This window comes from Phoca vitulina, unplaced genomic scaffold (assembly GCF_004348235.1).
Source record: "Phoca vitulina isolate PV1807 unplaced genomic scaffold, GSC_HSeal_1.0 scaffold123, whole genome shotgun sequence".
Taxonomy (NCBI): Eukaryota; Metazoa; Chordata; class Mammalia; order Carnivora; family Phocidae; genus Phoca; species Phoca vitulina.
The window spans coordinates 472,044-492,765 of NW_022589826.1; the positions used below are offsets into that span (position 1 = coordinate 472,044).

The 20,722-nt window shown below is 49.4% G+C and overlaps 1 protein-coding gene across 1 annotated transcript; it reads right to left on the reverse strand.

The window, feature by feature from the left end:
• Window positions 1–6,901: 6,901 nt before the first annotated feature.
• Window positions 6,902–17,002, reverse strand: GPX6 (glutathione peroxidase 6). The gene is made up of 5 exons (XM_032398943.1): window positions 16,925–17,002; window positions 13,688–13,841; window positions 8,884–9,001; window positions 8,308–8,407; window positions 6,902–7,108 (listed from the first exon to the last, which is right to left on the reverse strand). Exons 1-5 carry the CDS (start codon window positions 17,000–17,002, stop codon window positions 6,902–6,904), a joined length of 657 nt encoding a protein of 218 aa, XP_032254834.1.
• Window positions 17,003–20,722: the final 3,720 nt, after the last annotated feature.

Genomic DNA, 20,722 nt, shown 5'->3' on the forward strand with positions numbered 1-20,722 from the left:
TATTATTTTTTTTTTAAGATATTTTTTTTTTAAAGTATTCTCTACACCCAATGTAGGGCTCGAACTTCCAACCCCTAGATCAAGGGTCACATGCTCCATTGACTGAGCCAACCAGGCACCTAGAGAGAATCACCCTTTTAATGTTGCTATTTTCTAGGTTCCATCTTTCATTGTCCTACTTTTCTCTGAGAGAATATTCATACGATTCCATAATTCACATCTTCACACTATCCAAAATAGGCTGATGACTTCTCAATATCTTTCTCACATAGAATTTCATAGGGTATACACAGCTGCCTAAAAGACATTTTCACCGTATTGTCTCACAGAGGCTTGGACGCACCCAGTCCTTCCCGTTACTGCTTTTCTCCTCCTTAGCACCACAGTCTAGAAACTGGAGAATCACCCCAGATGACTTTCCACCGCTCCCTCCCTCCTCATGCACGTATTCATCAAGTGAATGTGGTGTCACCGCTGTTTGGGCTCAGATAGGAACCCTTTCGTAACTAACGGTGGCCATCACAACACTAGTAGAGCATTCTAATGGAACCTACTCCTGCGAAATCACAATTTGATGTGATTGAGAGTTTTTGCTGTAAATTCAGTTAACCCATCAATGAGCCAGCGAGTCCAAAGATAAAACTCTAGTTTTAATCTGATATTTGTCTGTAGAGAAGCTTATAGTCTAAATAGATACAAATCTGAGTTTTTGACTGGGCAGAAAATTCTGGATCAAGTTTACCATAAAGGATGGTTGAATTTGCCCCCAAAATTATGAAAAACAATCCTAATTGGTGGCATATAGTGTCCCAAGTTTGTTCTTTTTTGCACAGGGGGAGTTGTAGACAATGGGTGGCCTGACTGGTGGATCTGTAAGGGGCAGAGCGAGCCACACGCCCCAGGGCACCCGAAACTCCACGGTAACTTTCATCCTCACGTTCGTGCTACCTTCTGTCCCCGGAATGAGGGTACCTCTTAAAATGCAGGAGGGGTGTGAGCTTTGGTTCCTGATGAATAATCCAATTAGGGATCATCTGGCACAGGCTTTTTCCTGGGCCTCATACACCGTGTATCTACTCCGCGCACCAACCGCCCTCTCTTAGACTGTGTGAAGACAGGTAGAAATAGAGAGTTTAAGGTTAGTTCACATTTTGGCTAGAGTTTGTAGATAGGGTTTGCAAAACCGTCCTGGCATAAAGTGGCTGATTTCAGGAGAACTTGATGACAGACAGAGAGCATGGTTTCTACACAGCTTTGCAAGTTAGTCATATATGTTGAAGCCAGGAGATACCCTTAGAACCCTTAGAACATGCTGATCGATTAAAATGTATTTTATTTAATTTTATATTAGAATCTTAAATAGACTATTAAAGTTATATTTTTTATCTTTTTAAGATTTTTATTCATTTATTTGAGAGAGAGCACAAGCAGGGGTGGGGGAATAGGGGGTGAGCAGAGGCAGAGGGAGAAGCAGACTCCCCGCTGAGAGCAGAGCCCCAGGATCATGACTTGAGCCGAGGGCAGATGCTTAATCAACTGAGCCACCCAGGCGTACCTAGACTATTAAAGTCGTAAATGATTTCCCCTCTTTGGTGGGAAGTCACAGTTTGAAACTCAGGTTTTCCCTAATAAGGGAATAGAAAAATTGCCCTGCCAAATGTCATTGAGTTTTGATTACCATGCATCTTTCTACTCCTTTCTAAGTAACACTCCTGCTTGCATTCCATCTGTCTTTAATGTCTCTTCCAAGTTACTAACGTACTTAGTATCTATATTAAACACAATTTATGAATTCTGCCTGTCTCACCAGCAGCTTGCTTATGAATTATCTATACTTTGCACATCCTATGAATTTTTCCCTTTATCTCATAAAGCTCCTAGCTTACTATCTATGTAGGCTTTATCCATCCAATTTGCTTTCCCATTTTCTATATCAGAATATTATCAAGTAACACAGCAAATACCTATTCCATGAGCCCATCAAGCTGAGCATTCTGTGTTTCTGGAGCAGGCTGCCACTGTCCTGTATATGATTGATTCTGAGGTTCGTAGGTGAAGACAGAGCTCCCGGGCTCAGGCTGTCAGGGTTAGAGTATCAGACTCAAAGTATCAGAGTATCAGGTTCTCCAAAAACAATTTGTCAGGTGACACTCAATTTCATTTCCTATTGATTTGCCTGCTGGAGGCCAAAAATAGAAAAAGGGGAAATTGGAAAGAGAGAGGAAAGATCTGAAAAAAGATTCTCCGTTATCTTTTCTTTAGTTCCTCTGAAATTACATCTAAAAATTGGTCTGAGCTGTCTGTATGCTCCAGGTGCCATCCTGAGGGTATGAAACGCTTCACACAGGGCTGAGGCCACGGCATTTCAGAGGCCAAAGGGTGTCTGAAAGAATTAAAAGTATGTTGCTCTTCCTTTTTCGCAGAAGAATAAAAGGGTGGGTAGTCTGTGTGGTTTCATAGGGAAAATTTGGGGGGGGTGAGGGGGGGTGCAGAATCTCTCTCAGGAACTTCCCAGATCCAAAGAAAGTAACGTTTCTGACCTGACACTTGAAAGGGCAAGAAAAAGCTCTGTAGTCAGAGCAATGGATGAGTGGGCTGGAGGGGTGGTGAAGGGAGAAGAGAAAGTCGGACTTCTCCTTGGCTCCAAATCACAATGTAGGTCTGAGTCTTTGGGAAGATATGTTAAAGGGAAATTGTTTTGACTTGTTAAAACAGTAAAGAAGACTTTATTTAATGGCAGTGGGGGAACAAGACTGAACTCAGCTCTGAAGACAGCAGGGACACGTGGGGACTTACAGCCAACAGGCAGAGTGAGGGGAGTGGACAGAACAGCACTAAGATGACGTATCAAGGGCAGAAGATACACTGACTTAGCAGGATTCTTGGTAAAGGCTGGCCAAGGTCCAGGCCTGGTCGAGAAGGGGGATCAGAGGAGCCTGAGCAAAGTCTGGTCAAGGAGGAAGTCTGTCGGAAAATACTCCTTGAATTTGGACCCACATGGAAACCACAAAAGTCAGAGACTGAGGACACTGAAAGCCAAGGGGGTGGCCCAATTGTCCATGTCAACCCTGGGGTCCTAGGAACACCTGCTGGCCGAGCGGGGGACACAGTGTGGCCGAGGCTGAGCAGAGACGCCAGTAACCCCAGAGAGTACAGCAAACATTCCCTTCGTTCATCCTGTGTCACAATATCAATGTTTTCTGCACACCCTCCATTCCCCAGGGCAGGGGTCTCCAAATGTTAGCGTGTCCTCGCACCACCGGGAAGGCTTTTTAAACCAGAGATTGCTGTTCTCGCCCGCAGAGCTGCTGATTCAGTGAGTCTGGGAGGGATCTAAAAACTGCATTTCTAACAAGTTTTCAGGTGATGCTGTTGCTTGGGGTCAGGGGACATCCCTTCGAGAATTAATTCCCTATCGACAGAGGATGAGAAAGGGAAAACGTGAGCGAATGAGGACCTTTACGGGGGACTCATCTGAGTAATAAATTGTTTGTGGAGGGTAATAGGGAGTCGCCAGGGCCTTCCGCAGGTTTGCGTTAGTGGGGTGGTGCCCCCCCCCCGCCCCCGCCCGTGCTGAGTGTTGGCTGCTAGGGGCTCACAGCGGCCCTTCTTTGGAGAATCTCCTTCAGCCCAAGGAGCAACCTCCTCTGGGAGGTTGTATCCGTGGGGCCCGTGGGTGATCTCAGAGCCAGTAAGTGACCGGAGTTACAAGAGGCCATCCCTCTTCCTTCAAGATGGAATAGGGGTAGTGTGATTTATCCCGAAGCTAATCTCTAGCAGAAATCTCACGTTGTCTTCTTTCTTCCTCTGCCCCATCCTGCTTCACTGATTCCCTCTTCTGAAACCGCTCGGGAAATGTGTGTGCCTGGATCCTAGTCTCGGCTTCTGTCTTCTGGGAACAGAAGCCAAGTCGAGGAGGATTTCTGAGACCGCAGGGTAACATCTGACGTTCCCCGCGATGGCCTTCGGCCCTCTCTTCCTCAGACTTGGGGACTCCAGCGTCCAGAACGAACACGGGCACGCCTGAAGCCCAGAAACTACCAGTGTCCATGCGGTCCTCAGGGAAGACGTGGCGTCTACGCAGTAACAGCCACGAGGGAGACTGTTGGGGTCTCGCCTCCAGGAGTGAGCTGCTTCGCAACTCTGGGAGCAGGCTGTTAGCGAGGGTCTGAGTCCCAGCTCTCTGGGCTTTAGAAGCCCCCGTCCTGCCCAGGCACCCTCCTCAAAGGTTTTGTGACCAGCAGAGCAGTCGTCATTTTAGACACCTGTTAGGTGGTTAATGGGGTGGATTTAGGTGAAAACACTGGTTTTGGAATCAGTTAGCTCAAGTTTATCTAACTGGCATGATAGTTTGTGGGAACCTCTGGTTCGAGGAAGAAATTCGGCAGGAGTAATAATGCCAGTGAGGTCATGGTGATCCCAGTGACGGAATAGGAAGGTTCTCACTACGGTGATGGACCGGAGCTCCCAAGACAGCCCTAGGCAGTCTGCCCGCTTCCAGAAGGTTCTGTGTGTGGCTTTCCTTGGAGACCAAGGGCTGTTATAGGGGTTGGTGAGGAGGGGAGAAGTGGGAACCTTTATCTGCGGATCCTCCCTTTATGAAGACTTCAACATTCTCCTCATTGTCATCATCATCGTGGGCAACATTCTGATCAGGCCTGCAGCCCCCACACCTGCCCCCCGGCTACACTCACCTCCCTGAGCAAAGGAGTTTGTTTCCCACTTCTCTGGCCTTGGCTCTCCCGGGAGCGACCTTGGTTTTCTGTTCAGGGTCAGCCCCTGGAGGGCATCAGGAGGAGGGAACCTGGATCTCTCAGAGCGGCTACAGGATGGAGCCTCTGGCGGATGCTCAGCAGAATGCCCTCCGGTGGAAGCCGAGCCCCCCTCCTTCATTACTTCAGGACTTCTCCATGGGGCAGGGGACGCTGCTCCCCTGGAGGATCCACTTTCGTACAGCAAGTGCAGTTCTCTGGGTTGGGCTGAACCCATACACCGTGCACCCCCATCCTCCTCCACCCACCGCCTGGACCCTGACGCTTCTGATCTGAAAACAGTAACGGATTTGGACCCCTTCTGAGGACTGCTAAGGTCCCGGGGGTTCTCAAGAACACCAGAGACCCAGAAGAAACTCAACAATGAGACCCATTTCTCCACACCACCGCCAGCTGGCTCCGGGGTCCCCTCACTGCCTCACGACTGTGCTGGTGCCTACTGAGTGCCACGGAAGTCTCATCCTGGGCGTATGGCCACAGACTGCCACTTTCTTTCCTTACTAGATTCCCAATGCAAGAAGATAAAATTTTCCATGTGTGTCTACCACCTCTGAATTTTAGAAGCAGCCCACTCTCGGAGCTGAGACCCCAGGTCTCCCTCGTGGCTGTTACTGCGTAGACACTGTGTCTTCCCTGAGGACCGCATGAATGCTGGTGGTCCCAGGGCTTCCGGAGTGCCCGTGTTCGTTCTGAAAGCTGGAGTCGCTTTCCTTGTCACCCCTGGTTTTCATGTTCCTGAATAAAGTTTAAGTCCGGGATCATTCTGTTTTGTACGCAACAGGATTACAGGGTCTCACGTTACCACAGATACTTAAATTCCACTTTTCAAGTGCAAAATAATATTTTAAAGTACAAAGAATTTAAAGTGCAAAAAACATTTGAAATATGTTCAAAGTAATTTTTGAAAGGGAAAAGAAAAACAGCTATTTCATTTCACTTCCTCGTACCAGCTTCTCTTAGTTTCCGATATTCTGAAATCTGTCCTCACATAAAAGACTGAACTATGGTGATAAAACAGCCTTTACACAGGGCTTCCCAGCACGTTCTCTACTCCTCGGATTAGGAGGTTTTGGTATACTTTTCTCCTGTTTTTATGTGTTTTTAGATTTTTAACAATGAGCAGGAATTTTATAGGCAGAAGAACGTCTGTGTCTTTGTTGTTTCGAGAAAGCAAGGCTACCTCGCGGGTGGGTCCCCAGGAGACTGGAATGGGAGGGGGGCGGCGGGCTCTAGGAGGCCCGAGTCCACCCCTCACAGCGGTCCACAGCGGCCAGCCCCACCTGGTGTCTGGGTGGGCGTTTGAGGAGCTAGGTGAGGGATCGGAGGAAGCAGGGACCAAGTGAGAGAGGAAGACGTCCCAGACATAATATGGGGGTGGGAAAACACCGAGGGAAGCCCACTGCTGCAGAATTCTCTTTATTTGAGACAGTGATAAGGAGTTTGAAGGTGGGGCAGCTCAGGGTGAGGGGAAAGCCCATCCTTCAGAATGAAGGGACATCCCTGCCCAGGCGCCGTGGCCTGAATGCACAAGGGACAGGCACCAAGGAAGGCTCTGGGAGGGTCCGACCCAGAGGGGTTTTGGGACCCACCATCATGGAGATGCCCCTCCTTTCATGTGAGGCCAGCCTTCAGAGATCCTGTAAAAAAGAGAACTACAGGGCATCAGGGGGAGCGAAGATTGCATTTGGGAGAGGAAGAGCTTAACAACGCAGGTTTATCTTGGAAGAGAGAAAGGCTACAAAGGGGATCTTTTGAGAGTCGTCCAGTTTCTGCTTCTTTAAACCTTCAGGATGGAGAAAGGACAGATGTCAGAACTTCTGGGCATTGCCTTTTTAGGGACATTGGGTCGTCTGAACCATTTACCCTGAAATATGTATTTCCTTTGGGATGGAGTGGAAAAACTTGAAATTTTGGGAGCAGAGAGTTGGGGACAAAGGTGTTCTTTCCCTTGTTTTCAAACACACTCATGAACGTATGTTCACCAGCGCACACACACACTTGGGTGATACAGGATGGTTTGGTTATAGGGACACTGGGTGGGAAGGAACGTGGAGGAAAGATGGATCCAGTGTTAAGCATGTTCTTTAGGTGGGAGGCAGGTAGCCACTTCTGACGGTCTCCGGCCCTTTCTACTCGGTTTTGAACTGTTTCAGGTACTCCAGGATGTCTGACTTGACTGTGCTAACGGGAGCCTTGTGGAACCAGCGCATGACAGGGACTCCATCAGGCCCCACCAGGAACTTCTCAAAGTTCCAGCGGATGTCATGGACCTTCATGGGCTCCCAGAAGAGTTGGCTTGCTGAGCCCAAAAGATCAGAGGTTGGAGGGCAGGAGTTCTGGAGCAGAGATAGGAAAAATAGTAGGTTTTTTTTTCCTGCTTCTGTGTGATCCAGTTTTATCCCCAACCCTAGAAGAGTCTACTCACCATCTGCGTCTCAACATATTAACTACCTGACATGCTCCCAATGAACCACAGATATTTCAATGCAACATCACCAACATAGCAACTAGCAATCAACCAAGAGCTAGAGAGTATGACAGTAAACAGAAAATATTCCTCCCTTCCCTGTCTGCCCCTCCCAGGATTATATCATGGTGCGTCAGTAAAATACTATCTTCTGTTTTCTTTGATAAGTCATATCATTCTATAGCTTCAGTTTTCTTAGCTGAAAAAAAAAAAATGGTTTGGTTTAGAGTAGTCGTTCCCAGAGTTGGGCTTCATAGTCTGGTAAAAGTTCAATAACTGTTTTTTGGAGATTAATGTAAAATAACCAACATTTATTTTGACAATAAGAAAAATCAAAAGTCAACTATAACTGTAAATTTAAAAATTAACAGATTTTTAAGTATTAGGTTGAAGAAAATAAAATCGATCGTATCACCATTTTTGTTCCACACAAATGGTAATTTGTATGATTTAACCAAATATTAATTTAGTATCCGAATAAATGATGGCCTTTTATATTCAATAAATTGGGCTTTGCGAAAAACTCCCCACATTGTGGGGTTTTTTTTCAGTTTGCCATGGATGGATGAAAATTTCAACAAGGACCAGACTCGTTTGGCAGGCCAGCATTGGGAACCAGTGGCCTAAGAGGACTTCGGGTGGTTCTGTGGTCTTCCGTGGTTCTAACATTCAGTGGCTCCCCGGTCAATTACCACATGGCACTCTCCGTTCTGTACTCCATGTCTGTCTCCCCGATTGCATAGGGGTCCCCCAGGGAGGGGCTGGGCCCCTTAGCAGGTTTGGGCTCCCTGTGTGGCACAGCTTCTTGCACCTACGAGAGATTCTATGACCGATGGTCGAATGAACCAATCATTGCGGTTCAGTAGGGGCGTCGGTCCCCATCACAGCTGCCACGCTCGGTTGCCTGTACTTGAAGCTCACGGCTCACAACGGATCTTGCCATGATTCCTGAACTTATCTGAGCATTTCTTTCCAAGGAGTCCAACCTCAATCCTAGAAATGAGCCCCATGCTTTCAGGGGAATCTCTACCTACCTGACCAATTCAAGGCAGGTGGGTGGTCACTCACCTTCAGGAAGGTAAAGACCTTCTGTTCTTTTTCTCCATTCACATCCCCTTTCTCAAAGAGCTGAAAATTAGGGACAAAGCCACCACCTGGACGCACATACCTGCAATGAACCAGAGTGTTCCCAAGAGGGTCCAGGTTAGGACAAGGAGTTTACTAACGGCCACCACAACTCCACAAAAGGAAGTTAGAGATAAAGAGGGAGAGACGGTAGACAGGGAAGGTGAGGAAAGAAAGATGTCTGGGGGTCAGGACTTCATGCTTTAGGGAGCCAGTAGGCTGGAAGGCAGTATTTGAAGGTCAGGATTCCTGATTCATTTCTATTTCCCACAGCCCCTCCTTTGCCCTGCACTGCTTTTCCCGTCCATATTCCCCTAGTGTCACCATCAAGAACTCGAGGCGGAGTGCACGCTTGGGCATCGCCAGCCACGCAAGTTTGCACGCGAAGCTTCACAATGATGTTCCTGAACCCAATGATCCACCACCCGCCCCGGAAGCTTCCAGAAGAAGAGGCCTCCAGGCAGAAGGAGGAAGGGAAGTCCTGACAGGGCCTATGCAGGGTCCCGGGCCGGCACTCACTTGAGCCCAGAAAGGATCTCTGAGTTCTTTCCTGGTTCTTGTTTTCCAAACTGGTTGCAGGGAAAGCCCAGCACGACGACACCAGAAGGCTTCAGCTCGTCCTGCAGTGCATTCAGTTCTGCGGGGAGACAATGAGCAGCGTGGGCAGCCCGGCCTGGAGCAGCGGGGGACCTCGGCAGGTGTCCATGCATCACACGCAAAGTGAGGACTGTAAGGGGAAGGTTCGAGATTACAGAGCACAAAGCCAGAACACAGGTTGCCAGAAACACACCCAGATAGCTGCCACCTTTCTCGTGTGGCGGTTCCCTACGTGGCCCCACTGCACCATCCAGGAGGGGCGCCCCCAGAGAGCACAGATGGGTTAGCCCGTGGGTGGGGCAGGAGGCCTGCTGGATTCTGAAGGGAATTAAAAGTTAAATGCCAGGCCAGCTTCCTTAGTGGGGATCGACTGACTGATCAAACGTTTTTAAGAAGAAGGCAAACAAAACGGACCTGCTCCCCCTGCCCCTTTGTGCCCCACGATGACACAGCGGACGCCCCAGTCATCCTCCCAGGAGCACTGTTTGGACCCCTCCCCGGGGCGCTGTGCAGGGAAGCAGGAGTCTGAGCCCGGCTCCAGAGCATCCTCTACCCTCCTGTCAACCGTAGTGACCTAACTGATGCCATCTCCCTGGGCCACTCGCTGGGATTCCAGGCTACAAACTCCAAACTGCTTCTTACCGATGCCGGGAGGGCTTCCAACCTGTTTGTCTAGGCCTGCACCGTGTTTCCACCATCAGCCACCCTCAGTCCCCACTGACTCAGTCCCAGTGCCCGCCGGCCCCACCCAGACTCAGCTCCACCTGCTGCCGTCTCCCCTAAAGCCCTCGGCTTAAACGACAGCGCCCTCCTGTCGTTGTAGGTTTCTTCAGTCACCATCCATACTCGCCTTCCTCTTTCACCATCAAGAATACGTCCTTCCTAGGGCAGAAACACTCAGCAGACCCTGCTTCTAGTCCTTCCGCAAAGGCCTTCAACTCTCAATTTCCGCGTCTGGAGTAAAATCTGAATGAGACACTTTTTAAAATTCTCATGTTCTAGTTTAGTAAGTTACGTCACAGCAACAGAGAGGAAAACTGTGGCTTCAAATAAATGAGGAAACTCATCACGTATCGATAGAGAAGAATATCTGAGATACTGTATTATGTGAAAAGGCAAGGTGCAGAATCAGTTGTGTGTGTACTTGCGTATATGAGAGAGAGATTTGCTTGCCTGTACATTAAAGATTTATGAAAATATACACCATAAACTGATAACCCTGGTTACCCAAACAGAAGAAACGTGGAAGTTCTCACTCTTTTTTTTTTTTTTTAACATGGAGCCCAACACAGGGTTCAAGCCCAACTTGAACTCACAACCCTGAGATCAAGACCTGAGCTGAGGGCGCCTGGGTGGCTCAGTTGGTTAGGTGACTGCCTTCGGCTCAGGTCATGATCCTGGAGTCCCGGGATCGAGTCCCGCATCGGGCTCCCTGCTCAGCAGGGAGTCTGCTTCTCCCTCTGACCCTCCCCCCTCTCATGTGCTCTCTCTCTCTCAAATAAATAAAATCTTTAAAAAAAAAAAAGACCTGAGCTGAAACGAAGAGTCAGGCACTCAACCAACTGAGCCACCCAGGCGCCCCCTGGAAGTTTTTACTCTTAAACCCTTTTGCATCTTTTAAATTTTCAGTGTGAATATATTCCTTATTCAACACAAATTTAAATTAAAACTAAATTGAAACAGATTTAAAAGCAGATTCACATTCCATGGAACTGCTGTTTATATATCGTGACTTTTTAAACTTACTATATTTTTTTCAAATTTAACTTTTTTTTTTAATGTTTTATTTATTTATTCATGAGAATCAGAGAGAGGCAGAGGGAGAAGCAGGCTCCCCGCCTAGCAGGTAGCCTGATGCAGGACTCGATCCCAGGACCCTGGGATCATGACCTGAGCTGAAGGCAGACGCTTAACCATCTGAGCCACCCAGGCGCCCCTCAAATTTAACTTTTTGAAGGGAGGGAAGCCCCTACTTGCTAAATGATACTAAACTGTTGTTTAGGCTCTTACAATTAGATCCTGAGATTTTATATAAATTAAATAAATATTTAGTCTGTAGCTTTTCAGGTTCTCCCTAGGGTTGATTATACATAAAAATAATAAATACAAAGTGACCCCAAAATTCTTTTAAATGTCACATCTTCCTATAATCTGCACTTCTGAAAGTATCTTTTTATGAACAATTTCACCATTAAATTTAAAAAGTCTTTAGGTTCTCTCGGTGAATGTGAACCATTTGTTTTTTGTTGTTCTTTGAAGGAGGGGTTATTTCTTTTTTTTTTTTTAAAGATTTTATTTATTTGACAGAGAGAGACACAGCGAGAGAGGGAACACAAGCTAGGGGAGTGGGAGAGGGAGAAGCAGGCTTCCCACCAAGCAGGGAGCCCAACGCCGGGCTCGATCCCAGGACCCTGGGATCATGACCTGAGCCGAAGGCAGACACTTAACCGACTGAGCCACCCAGGTGCCCCAGGAGGGGCTATTTCAATATAACTTTTCCCTAAATCAAGCAGCCCCCTCTGTATTAGTCCTTTTAGGCTGCTATAACAAATACGATAGACCAGGGGGCTTGTGAACAATAAGAACTTATTTCTCACAGTTCTGGAAGTCCAAGATCATGGTGTTAATATGGTGGGGTTCTAGCAAAGGCCCTCTGCTAGGCTGCAGACTTCAGGGTTCTCACTGTGTCCTCCCATGGTGCAAGGGCTGGGGGGTTCTATGCAGTCTCTTTTTATAAAAGCACTAATCCCACTCATGGAGGTTCCACCCTCATGACCTCAACATCTCCTGAAGGCCCCACCTCCTGTTACCATCATATTGAGCACTGGGATTTCAACATATGAATTTTGGGGGGACACAAACATTCAGACCATGGCATCTGCTGACTGTTCATTTTTTTTTTTTTCTTTTTAGAGAGACAGTGTGAGCGGGATGGGGAAGGGCACAGGGAGAGAGAGAATCTTAATCAGCCTTCGCACTGGCTCAATCTCATGACCCTGAGATCAAAACCTGAGTCGAAATCAAGTCGCTTAACCGACTAAGCCACCCAGGAGCCCTTGAATGTTAATTTAAAAATATCAAAATTTAGTGAGCCATGTATCTTAGAGGTAAGATTGCAATATACTTAAATTTAAATGGTGTTAAAAAAAGAAAATTCTTGAATTTCTTATCACTGAAATCCCATTAAGACAAATGGATGGGAAAAAAAGACAAATTGATGGGACTTTATATTTTTGATCAGTTGAATAGATACCAATGTCAACATGTGGAAAATTTTCTTAAAAACTGCTCACATATTATTTTGACTCGTTTCTTTGTGGCATCTGGTACAATTAACCTTTTGCATTAATCTTGAAAAAAGCATTTTAAAAAAGCAGAAAAATTAAGTCTGTGCTATGTCAGAAACTGCATTTATCTCTATTACAATCCATCTGAAACTTTAAATAACCTTTTCTGGATCAACATGGAAACCAAATTCTTCCCCATGAGTGCACAAAGAAAATCCACCTCAGTCATCTAGAAGAAGGTCGGGCCACATTTGGAGATGGAGCATCTTTCCAAATAGCCATCACACTAAAGATTACCCACGAGAAAGCTACATTTCCCTCTTTTCTGTCACCGGGGGGGGGGGGGTGCTGTGGAATCCAAGAGTGTTTTCCAAAAGATCCAAGATCTGTCCTCTCTGCTGTTGTTCCCAGAAGTCGCCAATGAGAAGGATAAAGGCAGCCCCTTGAAAGCTAGACTCTGGCCTGGGGTCATAGCTAGGGCTTTGTGTTCTCCTGTTAAACAATTTCACAGGGGCACCTGGGTGGCTGTCAGTTAAGCGCCTTGCCTTCGGCTCAGGTCATGATCCTGAGCCATGATCCCACCATGATCCCAGGGTCCTGGGATGGAGCCCTACATCGGGCTCCTTGCTTAGCAGGAAGCCTGCTTCTCCCTCTCCCTCTGCCGCTCCCCCCTGCTTGTGCTCGCGCTTTCTCTCTCTGACAAATAAAAAAAATCTTAAAAAAAAAAAAAACCAATTTCACAGGACATCAGTATCACACAACATCATGGTCACAGTGATTATGATAAGTCAAGACAAAAACAAGACCACTCCATAATCATATTTTAACACAGACAAAACATGAACCTTGTCCAAATTGCAAAAATGGCCAAGCATCTCTCTATTCTTGACAATGTAAGTGACTCTGCTTCTTTACCAGCTACAGTTTTAACGCTTTATTCCTACGACCTTGTAGATATGATTTATTAAGACATATCTGAATCACAGTCACAGAATTCTCCCCATTTCCTCATTTCCTGATAGCATCCAATTCAGTGCAAAGCTTCAATTCCTCGAATCCTTCCCCAAAGCACCTAACACAAGCCCAGATTCTCAGATAGGTTCTTTCTAGCACTTTCTTAATGAGAAGCCCCATGGTTCCCTACAGTATACGTTCTCCCTTAGGGCATCGAGCAACAAACCCCACTTGTTCAGTGATAGGTACGTTCCTGGTGGTCTTTGATTAAATCTTTGGGAGAATCTTATTTCTCAAATCTGGAGATAATTCTCTTGGCCTCCTAAGGAGTGGAGCTGTGACAGGATTTAGGGGGACAGACTCCCATGATCACCTATCCCCCCCTCACTCCGCTCCTCCCAATAATAAATTAGGAAAACCTCCGGAATTAGAATATGGCCATCTGACAAAGCTAGTTCCAGAGGAGTTGAAACCTGAGCTCTTACCAGGATACTGAGCTGTCAGGCCTCAGTAGGTGGCCACGTTGACAAAGAGGACGTGCTTGCCCGCATACCGCTTGAACTGAATGTACTCCTCTTCATTGAGGGTGAGGGCTCCGTACTCATAGATGGTGCCCGTCACCCCTTTGTAGCAATCCATCTGGAATGTAACAAAACCACAATGATGTGATAATAAGATAAACAATAACCCCCAGCATGCGTGGACTTTTGCAAAGTGCTCAGAGATCTTTCATGTAACACCTCGAAATTCTAAGAACCAAAGAGACTTTTTCCAGTAATATTTTTAGTTATGGCGAGGCCACCACTAGAATGTGTGTCTTGTAAGTTAAAATCCTATCTGTGTGGGGGGCGCCTGGCTGGCTCAGTCAGTAGGGCGTGCGACTCTTGATCTCGGGGTTGTGAGTACGAGCCCTATGTTGGGTGTAGAGATTACTTAAAAAATAAAATCTTTAAAAAAAAAGCCTGGGGGGGGGCAGGACAAGCACTTTGTGATGATCCCAGCTTTGGTCTCTCAATGGATATCGCCCCGTAAACTGGGATGTAGAATCCCAAGAAAACTGTAGACAGGAAGGGCTGGACCTTTCCGATTCCGAGGTCAGTTCTGCTCCAGTTTGAAGGGATCTGATACTCAAAAATGCAACCTTTTATTCACAAGATGGCTTTCTATGGCTGGAATTGCCCCCAAGCAGGCAGCAGTGGCGGACATAGGCCTGGACGCCCCCCATAGGCTGCCTTGTTTTTATTTCAGAGAGGGGAGATGGTCTTACAAATGCTGGTCTTTGAGCATCATCTTACACGTCCCAGGGACCCAAAAACAGAGCACTCAGAGCAGTTTGAAGACCTGAACAAGTGTCACCAAGGCATATTAGAAATGCAAGTTCCTGAGACACGTCTCCAAAGAAGACATCCAGATGGCCAACAGACACATGAAAAGATGCTCCACATCATCAGGGAAATACAAATGAAAACCACAATGAGATACCACCTCCCACCAGTCAGAATGGCTAAAATTAACGTCAGGAAATGACAGATGTTGGCGGGGATTTGGAGAAAGGGGATCCCTCCTACACTGTTGGTGGGAATGCAAGCTGGTGCAGCCACTCTGGAAAACAGTATGGAGGTTCCTCAAAAAGTTGAAAATAGAGCTACCCTATGACCCAGCAATTGCACTACTGGGTATTTATCCCAAAGATACAAAAATACAGATTCAAAGGAGTTCATGCATCCCAATGTTTATAGCAGCATTATCAACAATAGTCAAACTATGAGGAGAGCCCAGATGTCCATCGACAGATGAGTGGATAAAGAAGATGCGGTATACACACAATGGAATAGTACTCAGCCATCAAAAAGAATGAAATCTTGCCATTTGCAACGACATGGATAGAACTAGAGGGTATTATGCTGAGCAAAGTAAGTCAGAGAAAGACAGTTACCGTATGGTTTCACTCATATGTGGAATTTCAGAAACAAAACAGTGGAACATAGGGGAAGGGAAGGAAAAGATAAAATAAGATAAAAACAGAGAGGAAGGCAAACCGTAAGACTCTATAGTTAAGAGAACAAACTGAGGGTTGCTGGAGGGGAGGTGGGTGGGGCATGGGCTAGATGGGGGATGGGCATTAAGGAGGGCACCTGCTGTGATGAGCTCTGGGTGTTGTATGTAAGTGATGAATCACTAAATTTTACTCCTGAAACCAATACTTCACTATATGTTAACTAACTTGAATTAAAACAAAAAAAAGAAATGCAAGTCCCCGGTTCTCCTGAGATCCGCTGACTCAGAAACTTTGTGGGTGGGGATGGGAGAAAAGGAACGAAGGCGGGCTGTGCTTCAGCTCAGCTCCCAGTCTCCAGGCAGAGTTCCTGAGGCATACAGATTTTAACACTCCTACAGCTCCTTTAACATTTTACCACTATAGCTTTGCTCTGGTTAGTGTAACTTCACTTTTGTAACCGTAAAACCAGCAATCCTCCAAGCACATGGCCCACTGACACACATCTTAAGGGTCTCATGACTAATGTTTCACTAGGCAGTAGTAAATAACTTTATCCTAACCGCAGCTAGCCCCTCAAGGTCCTGGAAGCCTTGCTTCCAAATTCCTTAGACATTTATGCTATCCATAACCACCACTAACTAAAAAGTATGTAATCAGTCACTCCTCACAGCCCCAGTGCAGCTCGTCCTGCCCACGGGTCCTGTCCCTGTGCTATAATAAAGCATCTTTTTGCACTGAAAACGTCTCAAGAAAGCTTTCTTGACTCTTCGCTCACTGCCCCACATCAGGTGGGACCCAGCACCCTGTGCTTTAACAAGCCCCCCAAATGATTCTTGTCTGGGGATCACTGCACTCAACCACGGATATTCTCCACCTTCTATGGGGGGGGGGGAGGGAGCCAATAAAAGACATGTAACTGGTTTAAATCCACAAGTGAGGCTGAGTTTTTGAGTGAATTTGTCTGGTTTTAAAGTTAAAACCTGTTGGTACCTCACGTCACCCACTGGAATCCCCACCCTGCGTCCTAAGGCAAATACATACTAACGTCTCTTACAGGGTGGCTACTGACCTCCAGGGGGGAGAGTTTTTTCCCAAGGGCAACAGGCGATCTAGGGCCCCCCCGAAACCTAAGAGCAAATCCTCTTACTCTGGTCCGAGCTTTGTTCTCCCCCACTACCCCCCCCACCCCACTCACCACCCCACCTCCCCTAAAATTAAAATTGGCCAACAGCTACCCTGGCCTTCTGGGTTTTATTATCCCCCGGGGGAGGGGGGGAGCCCCTCTTCGCCGACCCTGACACCCCCCAGAGTACATTCCAGCATCAGCTAGCTGCTCTCCCCCCGCCCCGGGTCTCAGCTCTCTGGGGAAGCCGGGCAGCCTCCCTCCCTCCCACTCCCCTTGCCCCTGCGTGTCCCGATTCCCGGACTCACAAGGCTGCCCCGAGCTCAGAGCAGGGGCCGCGGCGGCGGCGGAGGGGCGGGCGCGACAGCAGCCTCGGCCCTCCGTCCACCTGCGGCTCCACGACCGCCCGGGGACGGCGAAGGTCCGCGGAAGGGAGTCGGCTTCGCGGGGCCCCCGCCTGGGAGACGCAGCGGCCGGGTCTGCGGAGCTCGGGAGGCGGGTCCCGGCCGTGGAGAGGACGACGGAGGACTCCTCGCGTCCCCCGAGGCCAGGCCGGGCATCAGGTGCTGCAGTCCGCTGGGTCCGCAACGGGACACTCACCTTCATCTTCTGGGTCGGCTGGGCGAGGCGGGCCAGGAACAGCGGGCAAAGCCACCAAGCCCAGAGCTGCGGGAGCATGGCTCGTGCGCCCCGGGCCAGGCGGGTCTGCTGCGCCCCGCGCGCCTCGGCCCCTTTTGAGGCCCTGGTGGGATCGCAGAGCAGCGTGCACGCGCGCACACGCACGCACGCGCATGCACCTGCCCCCTCCCCACGGCCCGTCCCCTCCCGTCCCCTCCCTCCCCACTGGCCTTCTCCGCAGCCCTCGCGCCCCTCCCCCAGCCGCGCCGCGCCGCCTCCCCTCCCCCAGCCCGCGTGCGCTCGGGAGGAGACGTGCACGTGTCCCCGCGGGGGGCGGTGGAGGCCTCTCTCCTTGGAACCAGAAGGGCTGTGTCCACCCTCCCCAAGGGGCCCGCGCCTCCTAGGGGCTCGCTCCGCATCCCCGGAATCCGAATCAGACCGTCCCCCGATGTATGTGCACAGTGAAGTTTGAGAATCGTGGTCCCGGACGACGTTCACCCCCCGCCCCGTCTCTCAGGCTTCGTCCCCGAGTCACAGCACACTGTTTCCTAACGATGAGCCCGGCCGCGGGGCCAGAGTGTGTCACGCGCTCTGCCCGGCCACCGGGTCCCTGGCCAGGAGCTTGCTGGCGAGGTCCCGCGGGGGCACGTCCGCCGACGGGAGACGCCGGGACGAAGCCCCGACCTGTGAGTCCGGCACGGCTCCGGGCTGCAGTCCCCTTCGCTGCGGTCGCCCCTGCCCCGCTCCCGCCCAGCCCTGCGGTGAGGCCCCGGGAGCGAGCGGAAGGCGCCCCCCGCCCGCTGTGAGCGGCGCCCACGGGTGTCACGGCCGGCCGGGCTGTGCTGAAGCCCCTCGTGCCCTGGGGGGACCCGCCTTCCTTCGGGGCGCGCGGCCCTCGCAGCCCGGCGCTGGCAGCTTCCCACGCGGGGCGCGCTCGGCTCCCGGACCCGAAGGCTCGGGCGGAATTCCGGGGAGCCCCTGGGAGCCAGGCCTGGCGCTGCGCAGCTTCCCGAGCTCTGCTCAAAGGCCGGTCCCCTGGCCTGGTCGCTGCGCCCGGTGCTGCCTGGCGCGCTCGGGCACAGACCTGGGCACGCTGCGGGCTCTTTGGCCTCTCCCCGGTCTCAGGTCACAAAAATGGCTGGAGCTGAGCCTGAGGTGACAGAGACCACTGACGTCAAGACCTGTGCGTGCCTGACTAGCTCCTTGACTCAGCCGGAGTTGGTGTCTCTGGGCCTTGGTTTTCCCATCTGTAAAATCGGGCTGATTACTGGAGTCGGCCTGCTAGGGCCGCTGGGAGCAGGGATCATTGCTCTAAAGGACTCAGACCCGCGCAGCGCACAGGGAAGCAGCCACTCCCACACTCGGCTTTACGCTTGAGAAACTGAGGCCGGAGGAGAGCTCGGGGACGTGATGGTGAAATGAGAGCCGTCGACCCCTGGCTCTGCTTCGGCTCACCGAGACCTGTCCAGGTGCCCGTCTTGCAGTCACGGGGAGACGCTCCGTGACAGCTCAGCGGCAGGTCCGACGGCTGAAACGCCAACTGCCCAGGTTCCTGCTCCAACATTCCGGACAACCTTCCGGGCACCGTGGGTCTTGGCCTCCAGCAGCGGGAAGTGAAGGCGTGGAGCGCACGCCGGCAGGAGGAACGCGTCTCGGGTCCGCTGGACGGTATCTTGGAGCCACAATTCCCCTTCCGTCCTCCAGAGCCCGCTTCCCTGACCTGCTTCCAGGAATCTTGCTTTTGCCCGCTCGCTTGTCTCCTTCCTTCCCCACACTCTGCCTCTGCTGTATGATTTGTTTTAAAGATTTTATTTATTTATTAGAGAGAGAGAAAGCATGAGGGGGGTGCAGAAGGAGAGGAAGAAGCAGACTCCGCGCTGAGCAGGGAGCCTGCTGGGGGCTCGGTCCCAGGACCCCGGGATCATGACCTGAGCTGAAGGCAGATGCTTCACCGGCTGAGCCCCTCTGTTGTATAATTTTCTAAAGATCAACTTTGTTGACATCACTCTTATGTTAAAAATGCTTTGGTTCCTCCCTAATTCTTACACCGTTAATTTGAAATTCTCCCATGGAGCACTCTGATGTGACACTGGACAAATTTCCAGGTGTATACTTCCCTCCATAAATGTTATGTTTCTGGCCTATTGAACTGGCTCCATCACCCAAAATCCACCCACTGAGGTGTCAATTCTTGACATTTTAGGTAAAATCTGAGCCAATACTTTGGGATCCTTCCTGAAAGATTTCTTGATATGTTAATGACCTATTTTTATTCAAAATGATAGAACACAATTTTATCAAACGAGACTTCAGAGGTAACCTCTGAGTAACCGAGTCACAGATCAGATCCTGAACAGCTTGACCAGGCTCTGTATTGGACCCAAGATAGGCCTGCTGCCTTTCACAAGTAGCCGAGGGCAGCAAAGGGTGAGACTCAGATCAGTTTGTCTCAGTCACTGTTTCTGCGACCCAGTCAAGATGGAGCAGTTTTTAAAGGACATAAGCAGGAGTCCTAAGGGAAGCAATGATCTGCACCAGGTTCTAGGGTGTTGTGGGCTGAACTATGTTCCCCCCAAAAGATATATTGAAGTCCTAACCCTCTGTACCTTGGAATGTGACCTTTTTTTTTTTTTTTAAAGATTTTATTTATTTATTTGAGAGAGAGAGAGAGCACATGAGAGGGGGAGGGCCAGAGGGAGAAGCAGACTCCCCGCTGAGCAGGGAGCCCGATGTGGGACTCGATCCTGGGACTCCGGGATCACGACCTGGGCCGAAGGCAGTCGCTTAACCAACTGAGCCACCCAGGCGCCCTTGGAATGTGACCTTATTTTAAAATAGGATAAAATAGGATTGCTGCCAGTGTTATTAGTTAAGATGAGGTCATACTAGAGTAGGCTCTTCGTAAGAAGAGCGTCGTGTGAGGCCGTCCCGTAAAGACGGGGACAGAGATTGAAGTTAGGCTGCCACGAGCTAAGGATGGTCTGGGGCCACCAGACGTGGGAAGAGGCAAGGAAAGCTCCTTCCCAACAGGCTGCAGAGGGAGCAGGGCCAAGGAGATGCCTAGCTTTCAGGACCGTGAGACAATACATTGCCATGTTCTCAGCCACTTAGTTTGTGGCCCTTTGTTCGAGCAGCTCTCAGAAGCACACAGTAAGCTTCCATTCAGAGATAAGAACTCCATTCTCTCCGACTGCTTTCCACTTTCTTCCATGCCCTACTGTCTGTCCCCATGCTCACCACAAGGTTCCTTCAGTCTCAGTTTCTTTGATCAAAAAGGACACAGAACTCTGTATGGCTTCCATACATGCCTTCATCCTAGTTCCAGAACAAAACTACTTCTTTGTTTACCTGAACCCCAACTTAGAGATTCGAGTCTCTGCTACCTGAAAGATTTTTCGGGTTCAGTCCATCTTCCCAGGTACGTGGGGGCCGCCCTCGCCGGACTCCGGGGATCTCCTTCTCTGCCCTGCAGGTGAGAGACACAGGCTGCTGGTGCGGGTCTGCCGTGTTTGTAACGCCATTCCGGTGTATTGTAAACCGCCTTTTCTCATTCATCATCTCCTATCCTCCTCACCACCAGAGGACAGATGCGGCAGGAGAAGCAGCTTTCCTTCAATTTACAAACGTGAGAGTACGATTTAAAAATATAAGGTTACTTGACATCAAATCTAAATTTTTGTTTTTTAATCTCCTTTGACGTCTTTATTTTTTTTTTTTTAAGATTTTATTTATTTATTTGAGAGAGAGAATGAGAGAGAGAGAGAGAGCATGAGAGGGGGG